Source organism: Maylandia zebra, linkage group LG11 (genome assembly GCF_041146795.1).
Source record: "Maylandia zebra isolate NMK-2024a linkage group LG11, Mzebra_GT3a, whole genome shotgun sequence".
In the NCBI taxonomy this organism is placed as follows: domain Eukaryota; kingdom Metazoa; phylum Chordata; class Actinopteri; order Cichliformes; family Cichlidae; genus Maylandia; species Maylandia zebra.
In genome coordinates, this window is record NC_135177.1 from 21,186,009 (window position 1) to 21,200,816 (window position 14,808).

Genomic DNA, 14,808 nt, shown 5'->3' on the forward strand with positions numbered 1-14,808 from the left:
ACCCCCCCTACAAAAACAAAACAAAATAAATAAATTATTATTATTATTATTATTATTAGTAGTAGTAGTAGTAGTAATAGTTGTTGTTGGTATGAGAAATTTAGTTGGAAAATTCATATTTGCTTCGATTTAGATTTAGGAGAGAAAAAAGTTGAAAAGTGTTCTGAGGGATATTTCTTTCTTTTGTAAGACATTTTATTTTGTATTTAAAAAAGTTTAAATCAGTTAATCATATCAGAAAATCAGAATTTAATAACTTTATGATTTAATAACATGATAGCTCCACTTGGTCTGTAGTAGTATTTTTTAAACTGATTTCACGGATTTTTCTTTCTGTATTTCAGCAAAAAATTAGATTTTTTTTCTCACACTCATTTTCTCTTCTTCTTCTTCTTCTTCTCATTATTATTATTATTATTATTATTATTATTATTATTATTATTATTATTATTATTATTATTATTATTATTGTTGTTGTTGTCAATTCCCTTAAAAGACAAAATATTTTTTTATTTAAAAAAAAGACTACAATTCGAATTATTGAATTGTTATAAAGACATTTACTATTTATGAAATATTTTAATAATTGACTACATAGTAACTAAAGTGTATATACTTCAAATTTGTTATTATTATTGTTATTATTATTATTATTTATTATTTGTTTTTTCTCGTTGTTGTTTTATACTAATAACCATTTATTACCTTTTCTGTCCCGCGTGAGCTGCCACGTACTAAACTTTGAACCACTTGAAAGAGGGACGGGCCAGGTAAAGGGGTCACGTGGTCGCACAGGTAGCTTCCCTACAAAAGCGGTGAGCGTTCAGCCATTGCTTCGCGATGGTGACTGCGGGAGGCTTCACATAAAATCTCACAGGCGACAAAACTTTGGATTTACGGGCTCACCTTTGCGCTCAGGTGTCAGAGTAAAGGCGTTTCTACCTCCCGCGTCCCGCTCGCGTCTCACATCCCGCTGATCTTCAGTCCCTTTTAGTCTCGTTTAGTATTAGATTAGTTTTCTGTGTGTTTGCGGTTCTTTTTTTAAAAATTCAGATGACGGCGCAGGTAGACTACCTGGTGGTGGTTTTCACCGCCACATCTGGCGCGAGCGGAGATCTCCTGGGGTCTGACGAGAAGGAGCTCGTGCAGTTGGTTTGGCAGCTCGTGGATGTAAAGAACAAAAAGGTAAAAACTCACTTGTAGGCTGCTTGTTCTTACTTGCTAATCATCGTGACTCCAAAGCAGGAAATGTGGTGTTCAAAGGAGTGGACAGGTGGACTGCAAACAGCGATACATGATGTCAGACCAATATTAATAAGGAAAAAAAAGTGTGCCAGGGGGATTTTTGTGGGATTCCTCCTTACGCGCACCTGTTCAGAAATCATTGTTCGCTTTAATTACAAAAAACCTTCTGCCTTATGTGTAAGACGTTTAAATTGCTCCTTTGCTGCTTTCCACTGTGATAATATCTATGTAGCAAACACACATATTTCATGCTGGTTTTATTATATTGTTCCAAAGCCTCTGAGTTTCTAGCTAGGCTGGCTGTTTCAAGGCTGACTTGTTTTTTTCCTCTCTGAACCAGTTGGGCAAGGTGAATGAGCTCCTCATAAAGCCTGACCTCTCAGACTTGACAGAAGAAAAAGAGGAGGAGGATGTGGTGGAGGAGAGCGTGGAACAGGAGAATGGATCTGGAGCAGACTGTGTGTACAAAGCACCGAGCGTTGATAAAGCTTTAAACATGGTAATGTCTTCAAAGTAGCCAGAAAGCCATTAATAGGCCATTTATAGATTATTAATTACAGTTACAGCACTGGTTAAAGCAGCTGTATTAAAGTCCATACCTCTAAATGTTTTTACAGTTTCATCTGCAACTGACAAATGAGGTGAACAGCGCGGGCGCAGGCACGTCGGTGTGTTTGTGTACAGACGGGCAGCTCCACATCCGCCAAGTGATTCACCCCGAGGCCGCGAGCAAGGTGAGCGGGGCGGGGGAACACGCCTAGCAGCCAGGGCGGATGTTTCACTCACTCACTGCTGCGGGAGCCTTCGACGCTCTCAGAGGGCTGTGTTGTGTCAGCACCGCACTGCTCGCTGAACTTTAATGTTAACACTGAAAGCTGATCTACAGGAGAAGCCACTGCGGTGACACACGCCCATGCGTATACCGCACACTCGTGCACATAAAAGACAGGCACACATGATGCTCATGAAATTTCTCCTGAGTGCCTTCAAACTGTGTGTTAATGATACAAGAAGTAGGCAGTGCATGCTCTTGTGGCCTGTGCAAACATGAGTTTCACAGCAATAAAAACAGAAGCTGCTGATGGGCCTTTCACTCACACTGTATTCCTCTCCAGAACATCCTGGTCCCAGACTGTTTCTACTCTTTCTTTGACCTTCGGAAGGAGTTCAAGAAGCACTTCCCCGCTCCTGACCTCAAAGCTCTGAATGTCCACACCATGGCAGAGTGTATCCTTTTAACACGTCACCTGTTTACATTAACATTTCATGTCCTGTTGCCTGTTTACGCCGTCTAAGTCATGGATTTCCAGACATTTGTTTTTTTTGCTCGATTGATTTGATCCGATTGATTGGTTCTTTCTCATACTGTGCATTGCATTACCCTCAAAAATCCACAACACACGCATTAAGCAGTTGGCTGTAGGGATAAAGGTTTTGAAATGCAAATAAGGAAAGAGTGGCAGCACCTTACTAAGCCCTTAGTGAAAGAGTGTGTGTTTACCCAACAGGACCAACCCCATACACACACACACACACACACACACACACACACACACACACACGCACACACAGGTATAGGAAGAAAAACACGTGAGTGTATTGCTGTTCTGTTTTCACTTTTTTCATTTTTTCACACACCTGTCTATTCTGTCATGATTTGGGAAAAAACAGATCAGACCTAGTTTTAAAAAATGTATTAAACCAGCAACAGAAATTATTTGGGAGCAGGCGAATGACTCCGCTCATATACAACCGGATCTTCTTTTGAATAGGACAGAGGGCTGGCAACTCTAAATGCAGATGAACCTCCTGGTTAAATGGAACTCAGTTACCAAAGAGGGCCTGGTTACGGCCATGATGATCAGTGTAGCGATCTTGCAGATATCCTGCCTTTTAATACTCCAGGTTGATTCAGAGAAGGTGTAGAAGAAAGCTGAGAGAGTGGGCTCCACCCAAAGCATACAACTCCAACTAAATTGAAAATGGACTTAGGAAATGAGAGAGAGGAAAAAAAGAAGAAATCAAACGTCCAATCCTGCTGGACCACGATGCATTCATGATTAATAACACTGTCGCTCTCTTGCTTGTGCTCCTTAACCACCTCCTCCTCAGCTCTTAGTATACCTGTTGATGTGCCCACCATGTGGGACCCCTCTGCCACACCGGATCCATCGGTCCCTTTGCCTGCAGAAGTAGCCACACAGCAGCTTCAGGTTATGTCCAGCGTTGTCCTGGCACTGCTATCCGAGCCATTTTGTAAGTACCACGTACATTACCGAGTAATGTTAGCAAACACATCAGTAAATCGATTTACTACTAATGAGTTCCAAAACTGTGTTACTTTAAGTAAAACCCTGCTGTGAACTAAACTAGAAAATCAATTAGGACCTCTTTTAAGGATAACTGAAATTTCCTTTAATCATTTTCCCCCCCAAAAATGGATGATCCAAGATTCATAGTACTACTTTTGAGCGTGCCACTTAACAAACCGGTAATTAAGAAAGGAAAGAAATGTAAGGTCTTACCTGATTTAGACTTTAACCATTTGCTTTGCCTTTTAAAAACGGTCTCAGCTTGATTACTTTGTGTGTTATCATGGTGACTCTGTCACTTTGCTGTTGCAGGCCACACGTTTTCGAACCCCGAGAGAGTTAGTGAGAAGTTCGAGAGCGGCACTTGGTGAGTAACATTTATTAAAGATACACGTTATTTTTGTTCCCTGATAATCCACTGTAATAATACCTGTGTGTGTGTGTGTGTGCAGCAGTAAAATGGAGAAAGTGTGCGACAACACGGTGATCCGAGCCAGAGGATTGCCGTGGCAGTCTTCTGACCAGGATATCGCTCGATTTTTCAGAGGCCTCAACATCGCCAAGTACGTTGCTGACATCTTTAAAGGCGCACATTTTTACACTGTTTATCATCTTTTTTTAATCACTGATGACACCCAGAAAGCTGCTGCTGACAGAGGTTTTCAGAGAGGCTTTATAACCCCCTTCATATGCTGTGCTCTTCTCTTTAGAGGAGGGGTTGCATTGTGCCTGAATGCTCAAGGGAGGAGGAATGGAGAAGCTCTGGTTCGCTTTGTGAGCGAGGAACACAGAGAGCTGGCGTTGCAGAGACACAAACACCACATGGGGAATAGATATATTGAGGTAAGGCGTCTGGACACAGTAGAATCAGCCACATCACCAAATTATTGTCCCATCACTAAACATCGTTCCCCTCTATCGGCAGGTTTATAAAGCGACAGGAGATGACTTCCTGAAGATAGCAGGAGGTGGGAAGTTCATATATCTGTTAGCTTAAGTGCAGCCGCCTGGTTTATGTGTGTATATAGTGAAACTGAGTTGAAAAAGAGGACTTTTGAAGTCTTTGAGATCTTCTATGGTGCTATTTTATTAATACTTCAGCAACTTCTTATATGAGCTTGAATTCATGTATTTAGTAATAATGATTTTTAGGAGTTGAAAATGTTTCAGGACCTTTGTAAATGTCTCCAGGTCCATTGGGATTTTTCCTTCATGCCACTTGTAATCTTAAAAGAAAAATTATTATTAGCACAAAAAGCTGTTGGTTATGACTCAGTGATACCATTTAATGGCAACACAGCCTTTTATGAAGGGCAATAAGTTTGTCAACAAGGCACAGCTCATCACTGAGTCATTTGACCTGAATATTAATAATTTTACTCACATGATGAACGCCTCCCAGAAACCAGAAGTGACCTCATTACATAAAGCTAAAGTTTATCGTCATACAGATGAGAGATTTAGACGATTACTCAAAATCACAGAGGCTTGAAAAGTCAGATTTAGCATCACTCTTATCAATTGCAGAAGAAGAAGGAGGCCAACTAACACTAGTTGAACGGGCTTGCCCGTGTCATTCTCTCTGTGTCAGGTACGTCTCATGAGGTAGCAATGTTCCTGTCCCGCGAGGACCAGATCATAGTGAGGATGCGAGGCCTCCCTTTCACCGCCACGCACGAGCAGGTGCTCGCCTTCTTCTCGCCAGAGGATGAACTTAAAGAGACGTGTCCCGTCAGCGGGGGAAAGGACGGCATCCTGTTTGTTCGCTACCCAGATGGACGTCCCACCGGCGACGCGTTTGTTTTGTTTGCCTGTGAAGAACATGCTCAGTGCGCCTTGAGGAAACACAAGGAAATCCTGGGGAAAAGATATATCGAGCTTTTTAAGAGTACGGCAGCAGAGGTGCAGCAGGTACGCCGGGGTGTTTCTTCGCTTTGTTTTACGGTGTGCGGTTGAGTGAAATGTGCTTGATTGTGTGCTCACTTGTAGGTTTTAGAGGAGAAAAACTGTTTGTTTATTTGGCCACAGCAGCAAAGAGTGACAACGTGAGGGTGTGTTTCTTATCTTCTCAGGCAGTTGTAGGCATTATAGGAGAGAAGCTCATGGGTGGGGACCAGTAAAACAAGGTGGACTGTGTGTGCATGTTTCCCTACAAACGGTTATTCTAGCTGCTCCTTTCTCTTTTGAACTTTCTTTCGCTCTTCGTGTGCTCCACTGCTCTTTGTGTCTCTTTGGCATTCATTTTCTTATCTTTCTGGACTGATAAGCAGACAGTCCACCTACATATCTATGCAGAGGCCTTTCGTGGTGTGTGTGTGTGTGAGACACTTGCGAGGTTTATTGGTCCTCTCCAGAAATGCAAACACGCTGGTGTCCTGTTGGCACCACGCCAGCTCCTGTCTGACGTTGCGTCATATTTAAACACAGCTTGGACTTGGCTTTGTTCTGCTTGAGATGTTTGCTTTTGAGTTATAGTTAGTGACTTTTACCTGTCAGTACTAGAGGAGAAAGGGTTTCCTAAAACTTCACTGCGTACTCGGTAGGTTTTTGCTTTAGGCAGGGTATGTAATTTGAAACTGTGTCTTAGGTGCTAAACAGGTACTCCTCAACCCCTCTGATCTCTGTGGCCCCTGCCCCTCTGATGCCTGTGCTGCCCACGGTGTCTCTTCTGCCCCCTCCTGGTGGAGTGAGAGACTGCCTGCGGCTGAGAGGGCTGCCGTACACGGCGAGCATAGAGGACATCCTCACCTTCCTGGGCGAGTTTACACAGGATATCAGACCGCATGGAGTGCACATGGTCCTCAACCAGCAGGTACATGCAGCACCCACACTGACACACCCATTGACTCACATGCTTTCTAGCACAAATTTACAGGTGTTGCGGAGTAATCTCTGATTCGTCTCCGCTTTAAGGGTCGTCCGTCAGGTGACTGCTTCATCCAGATGACATCAGCTGAGCGAGCGCTCCAAGCTTCGCAGCGGCTTCACAAGCATGTGATGTCCAGCCAGCGTGGGGCAAACAGCCGCTACGTGGAGGTGTTTCCCTGCAGCGCAGAGGAGATGGGCCTCGTGCTGATGGGAGGCTCGCTCTCGCACACGCATACACACACACACACCCGGAGCAGGAGTGGGACAGGGCTCAGCCCGCCGCCATGTAAGTCAAGACGTAAGTGCTGCTGGGAGCTGGGTTGCTTCGGGACTGCAGGGTAGGTGGGCTCCTGCCTTGTGCAGGGTTGCTGGGTTTTTCTCCAATCTCAAACTGTGGGAAGATGAGGAAATCTGGTCTAACCAGGAGGATCGAAAACTGTGTGTCTGAGAGTTTGTGTTGGTGTATGTGAGTGTGTCACCTCTTTGTAATTTAGTGTGATTAAATTACCCATCTGCATGACCTAATAAACCTAATGGGGTAACCATCCTTTTTTCAGTTGTTGCCTGTGTTCACACATTTAGATGAAAATACTGTAGTTTGTTTTTAGTGGCATGTTTGTCGATCTCATAAATTCCACTCTCTTACACTGCTGAAGTATTTCATAAAAATCTGAAAGGGTTGGGAAAGTGTAAGCAAGACAGTTTGATTCCAGCTATCTTCATAAAACATCAAAAATGGCTTACATCTCTCTAATCTTATCAGATGAGTAGAGGTGGTTGTGGGATTAGGCCTCAATGGCCTGGCACACCTCTGGTGTGTGCATCTCCTGTGCTTGTCCAATCAGGAGCTGTGTAAAGGCTGTGGGCATATCTGAACGCTGGTGCGTAGATGGTGGATTGATCTCTGTGTGTGTAGTCCTTCGACTTAAATGTGGACTCTTAGTTTTCAAAAAGAGAGGATTATAACACGTCTAATGGTTATGAGCTGTTTAATATGAAATAGTTCACATTAGTGAAAGGGACACAACACAGGGATTCAAGGCTAGACATGCGGGTTTTAAAAAGGTCCATGATGAGATGAAATTAAATGTTGAAAATGCACACACAGACTGCAGGAACAGCCAGAATCACCATGCAAGGAGGATAAAGTGCTCAGGCGGCACTGTCCCCTGCATTTAGACAGTGTCTCTGTTCTCTGACAGCGCTGTGGCTCTTGTTTTGCTAATATTTAATACTTGGAAGGCTTTATGCATGAATGCATATGAGAAAGTATAAACCAGATGCTGCTAAACACTGACAACTGTCGAGTGAATTAAAAGCATCTTACCTGCTCCGAAATTACACAGAGGTGATAATAAAATACTGAAATAATGAAACATACAGGTTACAGGCCCATCGGTGGTCCAGCGTAGTGTACAATACGCTGACGCTTTCATTGTTTGCCACGTGCATACATTCAAAGTGTGTCAGGTGCTGAGTGATGTTGTGGAGGGTCATTGTTTGTAGATTTGCATGAGCACCTCTCCAAAAAACAAACAATGACCTTGCAGACTTCTCCACCATGTCTCTGTTCACGCGTGTCTCTGTTCGTCTGGTTAAAAATCTTTTACCTCTCCTCCTCGCCAGGTTTATCGCCACCATCTTATTCCTTCACACCTGCTCCACCTGTCCTGCCTCCAGAGGCTGCTGCTGCTCTCTACCCTCCCATTGGGCAGGTGGTCCTGGCTCCTCGCCCCCTACCACCAGGACATGCCTACTACCCCGCCTCAGCTCAGCTATACATGAACTACGCAGCCTACTACCCCAGGTAAACAATGGTATTTACAGATGAAGGGATTTATTGAATCAGAGATTAAATGGCTCAGCTTGTGAAAATATTTTCAAAAATGTTTAAATATTAAATATTTGCATTGGTGAATAGGTGAGAGGTCTGTTAGTGGAAGGTCCAAAGGGAAAACTCTCTTCATTGCCGAAATTATTTGATTTTATCTGTTTGAAAAGTTTTGATTTGTCTGATTAGTTCGCATAAAGGTCACAGAAAGTTATTGTTTTAACAGTGTGCAGGAATTCTCACAGTTTTTACCTCTCAGCCTTCAAAGCCTGAGGGGCTATTGTCGGCATCCTGCAAGGCGGGCGGGCAGCCTGGACACCTAAGTTTGTGAATGCTATAACTCGAGAACAAAGCGACATAGGAGCTTCAAATTGTTACCATAGTAATATCTACTAAAAATCTCAGATGAGTTCAAATCTCAGTGACCTTGACAGAGGTCAAGCTTTCTGAAAATCTTGTGAACTCAAAAAGAAATTCACCTTGTTCCAGCTGAAAATCTGTAAATACAGTGGGGCAAAAAAGTATTTAGTCAGCCACCGATTGTGCAAGTTCCCCCACCTAAAATGATGACAGAGGTCAGTAATTTGCACCAGAGGTACACTTCAACTGTGAGAGACAGAATGTGAAAAAAAAAATCCATGAATTCACATGGTAGGATTTGTAAAGAATTTATTCATAAATCAGGGTGGAAAATAAGTATTTGGTCACCTCAAACAAGGAAAATCTCTGGCTCTCACAGACCTGTAACGTCTTCTGTAAGAAGCTTTTCTGTCCCCCACTCGTTACCTGTATGAATGGCACCTGTTTGAACTGATCATCTGTATAAAAGACACCTGTCCACAGCCTCAAACAGTCAGGCTCCAAACTCCGCCATGGCCAAGACCAAAGAGCTTTCGAAGGACACCAGGAAAAGTATTGTAGACCTGCACCAGACTGGGAAGAGTGAATCTACAATAGGCAAGCAGCTTGGTGTGAAGAAATCAACTGTGGGAGCAATCATCAGAAAATGGAAGACATACAAGACCACTGATAATCTCCCTCGATCTGGGGCTCCACGCAAGATCTCATCCCGTGGGGTCAAAATGATCATGAGAACGGTGAGCAAAGATCCCAGAACCACACGGGGGGACCTGGTGAATGACCTGCAGAGAGCTGGGACCAAAGTAACAAAGGTCACCATCAGTAACACACTACAACGGCAGGGAATCAAATCCCGCAGTGCCAGACGTGTCCCGCTGCTGAAGCCAGTGCATGTCCAGGCCCGTCTGAAGTTTGCCAGAGAGCACATGGATGATACAGCAGAGGATTGGGAGAATGTCATGTGGTCAGATGAAACCAAAGTAGAACTTTTTGGTATAAACTCAACTCGTCGTGTTTGGAGGAAGAAGAATACTGAGTTGCATCCCAAGAACACCATACCTACTGTGAAACATGGGGGTGGAAACATCATGCTATGGGGCTGTTTTTCTGCCAAGGGGACAGGACGACTGATCCGTGTTAAGGACAGAATGAATGGGGCCATGTATCGTGAGATTTTGAGCCAAAACCTCCTTCCATCAGTGAGAACTTTGAAGATGAAACGAGGCTGGGTCTTCCAACATGACAATGATCCAAAACACACCGCCCGGGCAACAAAGGAGTGGCTCCGTAAGAAGCATTTGAAAGTCCTGGAGTGGCCTAGCCAGTCTCCAGACCTCAACCCCATAGAAAATCTGTGGCGGGAGTTGAAAGTCCGTGTTGCTCGGCGACAGCCCCAAAACATCACTGCTCTCGAGAAGATCTGCATGGAGGAATGGGCCAAAATACCAGCTACTGTGTGTGCAAACCTGGTAAAGACCTATAGTAAACGTTTGACCTCTGTTATTGCCAACAAAGGTTATGTTACAAAGTATTGAGTTGTATTTTTGTTATTGACCAAATACTTATTTTCCACCCTGATTTATGAATAAATTCTTTACAAATCCTACCATGTGAATTCATGGATTTTTTTTTTTCACATTCTGTCTCTCACAGTTGAAGTGTACCTCTGGTGCAAATTACTGACCTCTGTCATCATTTTAGGTGGGGGAACTTGCACAATCGGTGGCTGACTAAATACTTTTTTGCCCCACTGTATGTACACATTTACCTGAAATATCCTTGATGCTTTGTGAGAGCTTACTGTTGTTTCTCCCATTAAGTAATCTTCCTTTCTCACATTAAATCAACCACTCCTGAATTTCTATAAAGAAATTTACGAGCCAACCGACGCTAAGCCGAGGCTGCCGGGTGGTGTTTACTTGTGGGTTGTTTACTGGTGGGTGAAGTTGCTCTCAGACAAACTCTCAGATCCAGGCAGAGCTTCCATTTCTCACATGTAGCACATAAGAGGTGGATTCCCCAGTCCTGGCATACCCCTGTGAATGGAAATAGTCCATTTGGTTTAGGGAGCTGCCTGTGTAGAGCTGCTGGACACTTATTTACTTGCTTTATTCATAAAGATATGCACACTTTGTACTGCAAGGCCGGCAGGTTAAAGACTGAGTGTTGGGCTTGAGTGATTCATATATTTATATTTCTCTCATAAAGCCCTGCAAAAGTTCAGGATGTGCATAAGAAATGTGGAACTGCTATCCACGCTTGATCTTCTTCATTCTTAGTCATCTTCTTCTTTGAACCGCCTGCATAGCATCAATCAAACTCAAAATAGTTTTACTTTCACTGAAACATGTTGTGTACATTAGTGAGTGATTAAAAACACCTAAAACTTGCAATAACTATAAAGGTTTTTTCCCATTTAAAAAAAAGAAAAAAAGAAAAGAGGTCGAGCATTTTGTACTTGGTTGAATTATATACTGCCAAGGAGAAAGGCTGGGGCAAGGGTAGTTAATGACTGAAGTCTGCGTTATCAAAGTACTTGGTAAACAAGCATTGACCTCTGGTTCTCTTTGGTGAGCCATCAGAGACTGAGAGAGCAGCTCACTCAAAGACAACACCCAGAGTTACTCCCAGTCTTGTTTTTCCTGAATCCTGCTGCATACGTTGTGTTTTCTGAGAAGATACATGTTTATGCTGGTTTTGTACTTAGGATAACAGTCTCTGTCCTTTTTCCCTTCTTGTTGTTTTCCTTTTTTTTTTCTTTTCCAGTCCACCTGGCTCACCTAACACCTTAGGTTTCTTCCCCTCCCCCTCCTCCATTGCCTCGCCGGGAGGCCTGGTGCGTATGCCCGGTCTGACCTACAACAGCAACGGAGTCAAAGAGCTCATAAATGCAGTGCAGGGTTACCAGGTAAGAGGTGGCGTCCTTCAAATGCACCGTGCACTTAGCATTTTATTAATGAAGTTCCTATAATGGAGATTTTCTGTGCCTTCAGAGCTCTCATACCTCACTGTAGGATCCAAAGTGTTGTATTCAAATCTCCTCGTATTATGGGTGTGTATTGTCAGGCATCCACTGTGTTTGCCCAGAGGCTATCAAACTAGTTTATCCTGTCTCCTCTCCCTGTTCTGTCACACACGGATTGCTGCTTGCTTCAACTTGAACTGGAGAATCTCAGATCTTATTTAAACCTGAAAGAGTACGAAGAATCTGAAGATAAATTATGACATGATAAGGACTACTTTAAGCAATATATTGAGACAGACTGGGTTTTGTTTTCTGTATTTTAAAGGCCTTTAGATTAGTGTCTATGGCTACATGTGTCTCAGCCCCCATCTCTATCATTCCTCCCCCTTCCTCATGCCACAGTATGCTCCCGAGGATGCTTTCATGCACGCCCACGGGCCCGTGCACACTCATGACCCGACCAGGACATTGCTTACGCAGCCCAAAGAATGGGTGTGTATTTAAGGTGTCTGAGGCAGGTGGCAGGTAAGGATTGGCTGAGGGATCAGTCGGGGGGATTTAATTTAGAGAAGGTGTTGTAGCTGTGGTTTTACTGGTCACCAGGGCTTACAGGGCACCATTTTCCACATTAATGGGGAATTTTCAGGTATTTCCTTTTGACTAGGTTAAATAATTGGAGGAAATCTCTTGGTTTTTAGGTATTTCATGGGTTTTCACATGGCGTTTGTTTAACCTTTTTTCTGTCCGCTCGTGAAGCCTTTAATGAAAACACTGAGCACCACATAGCCGACTGACCGTCCACTGAACCCTCTCCCCTTTGACTGTACAGGCATGGTCCTTTTTCTGCATGTCCAGACAGCGTGAAAGTCAAATAGCGGGCGCAAGAAACTCCTCAGTGGTGACATTTTCATCACAGAACAACATAAAAATATTGTGAAAGTGAAAGTAGCTGCTTTAAAGTTTGAATTGTTCTCTTACCCAGATAACCAGTAATAAGTCCTCATTTTTACTGTTACATTGCAGTATTAAAGATACATTTTTTTAATGTTTCATACATCAATACAAGGATATTATAGGTACATAAAACTAGGTATGAAAATGTATATAGTTAACCTAAATTAAAAAAAAAAACAACTTACCTCCCCCCCTCTCAAAACTCCCCCTAAAACTAACTAAAATAGCATTTTGTACTTTATGCTCAATTTCTTTTTGAATGCATTAATCCTGAGGAGGTAATGACACAGATGTTTAGTGAGACTGCCATATCCACTTGGCTGTGAGTCATGTGTTTTTATTGTAACGCTTGTTCTGAGCTTCTAGAATTTTCCACCTGACAAATGATAATTAGAAACACTAAAAAGAACACAGAAACGAATAAAATTGAAACGGTAAAGACCCTACAATAACAGAAGGGAACTGCAACAACACACCTAAGGGCAAGCGCTTGGCAACAGTGAGAAGGAGAAACTCCCTTTTTGCAGGAAGAATCTTCTGGCAGAACCAGGTTAACTGTAATCTTATAGATATATTTATTAACGTCCTTTCTCAGACATTTGTGATTACCTGCTGCTTCACGCCAAAATGTCTGCTGCGAAACTGGCCTGCTGAAGAGTAAAATTACTTTACAGAACAATTGCAACAATACCTAAGGGGGCGGGGCTTAGTCAACGGTCAGATGGTGCTGTCGCAATGTGGTAGTGTAATAGATGGGTAATAACAGCTTTAGGTGATTGAGAAGGTGATGGGTAATGTCTGGTGCAGGTGCTCTTTTTTTTGTTGTTGTTGGGGGCTAAAACTCTTTCCTCACCCTTGTTCTTCTTCTCTCCGCAGAATCCTGCAGAGTCTGTTTCCCTCCTGAGCAGCAGTCTGATTGGTCAGTGCAGCTCAAGTGAGGCTCCTCTTATGTCACTACCTGCTCTCATGACCAAGCCAGGGGGGCAGTATTTGGATTTGACCCTGCTCTAGGGTCACATGTGATAATTTGGTATATGTCAAAGACTTGTTAGATTTTTTTTTAAATAGCCTTTTAGATGTGTTATTTATATCTTTAGCAACAGAAATTAATGTATTTTATACCAAATTCTCTGTGGCCTTAGCCAACAATAGCATTCTCATCTTATATTGCACATTGTGTATTTTAAAAGCTTTATAGAGATTTTTTAACCTGTTCTATTGTAATCATTACGGTACATATTTGTTAGCCAAACTAGAGAGGAGTGACTTAGTAGCAATTGAGCTAAACGTTTAAGCTTTTCTGTGAAGAGTGAAAGTGTGTGAGTGTGAAAGAGATGAGAATGAGTATTACGCATGGCTGTGTTGAGATGTTTTATTACATAATCTGTTAATGCATTACATTGTATGTGTTTATATACATTTGATACAGTACACAGTGATTGTATTGGAAGCTTTAGTGCATGAAGAAGTTAGTAGTGAAACTTTAAGATGTTTACATAATGCCAAATATCAATGCACTGCTAATCAATAAGACTACTAATGAAAATAATAGCAGTATGTTTGAATGATATCCTATATGTTACACTGTGAGTTTGTCTGATAGCCTGGACCTTGTTATGAGGCCTCAATTTACAAAAACTGTGACATCTCACACTTCATTAGCCCCCTCCTTTATGTGTCTGACAAGGGTATGTTTCCATGCTGCGCCACGCCAAAGTTGCCTTGTTGTGTATTTGGATTCAGCTGAAAAGAAGACAGTCCCACTTCTCAGTAATTTAACTACAAATTTGCATTCTTCAAGAGGGCTCAGATCACAAGCTCTCAGCTTACTGTGCAAAGAGTAAAGCCAGAGCCGGTTTATGACCACTTCTGTGACATATTTTTAGCAGTCCATCACACTTTCCTTGTCTTCTTTCCACCGTCTACGCTGTTATTGGAGAACGTTTTTGAACAAACAGGTTGCTCTAAGAAATCTAATCACCGTACTTCTTTTGAACCTGTAGATTTTTAGGAAAGGCGAAAAGGAAAGGAAATGAAGGACGTGTCGGATATGTTTCATGTGAATTTAAATGCCGTTTATGCTCAGCATAAAGTTGATGTTTGGGCTTCATGTTTCTGTATGCATGTGCCACAGCAGGATTTAATCCTCCTCAGGACGCCCTACTGCAGGCATGCTGAAAAAGAAAAAGAAAAACAAACAATAAACTTAACATGTCAAGTTTGTCATCCTCCAGCTGTTTGATTTCACTGTTTACCTTCTGATCATTTCACTT

The 14,808-nt window shown here is 42.6% G+C and overlaps 1 protein-coding gene across 5 annotated transcripts; it reads left to right on the top strand.

Moving 5' to 3' along the window:
- The first annotated feature begins 817 nt into the window (after positions 1 to 817).
- On the top strand, positions 818 to 14,756 carry esrp1 (epithelial splicing regulatory protein 1). Of its 5 annotated transcripts, none has more exons than XM_024799028.2 (16): positions 818 to 1,185; positions 1,586 to 1,744; positions 1,863 to 1,979; positions 2,361 to 2,472; positions 3,358 to 3,501; positions 3,870 to 3,924; positions 4,013 to 4,120; positions 4,268 to 4,400; positions 4,483 to 4,525; positions 5,149 to 5,468; positions 6,145 to 6,369; positions 6,471 to 6,723; positions 8,052 to 8,232; positions 11,383 to 11,524; positions 11,984 to 12,073; positions 13,412 to 14,756. In XM_024799028.2, the coding sequence occupies exons 1-16, from the start codon at positions 1,054 to 1,056 to the stop codon at positions 13,544 to 13,546; spliced, it is 2,349 nt and encodes a 782-aa protein (XP_024654796.1). In that variant the 5' UTR covers positions 818 to 1,053; the 3' UTR covers positions 13,547 to 14,756. The 5 variants fall into 5 exon arrangements, with proteins under 5 accessions (XP_024654796.1, XP_024654795.1, XP_024654797.1 ...); XM_024799027.2 differs by having other exon boundaries at positions 819 to 1,185; positions 4,010 to 4,120; XM_024799029.2 differs by having other exon boundaries at positions 819 to 1,185; positions 4,010 to 4,120; positions 6,471 to 6,711.
- The last annotated feature ends 52 nt before the right edge of the window (positions 14,757 to 14,808 follow it).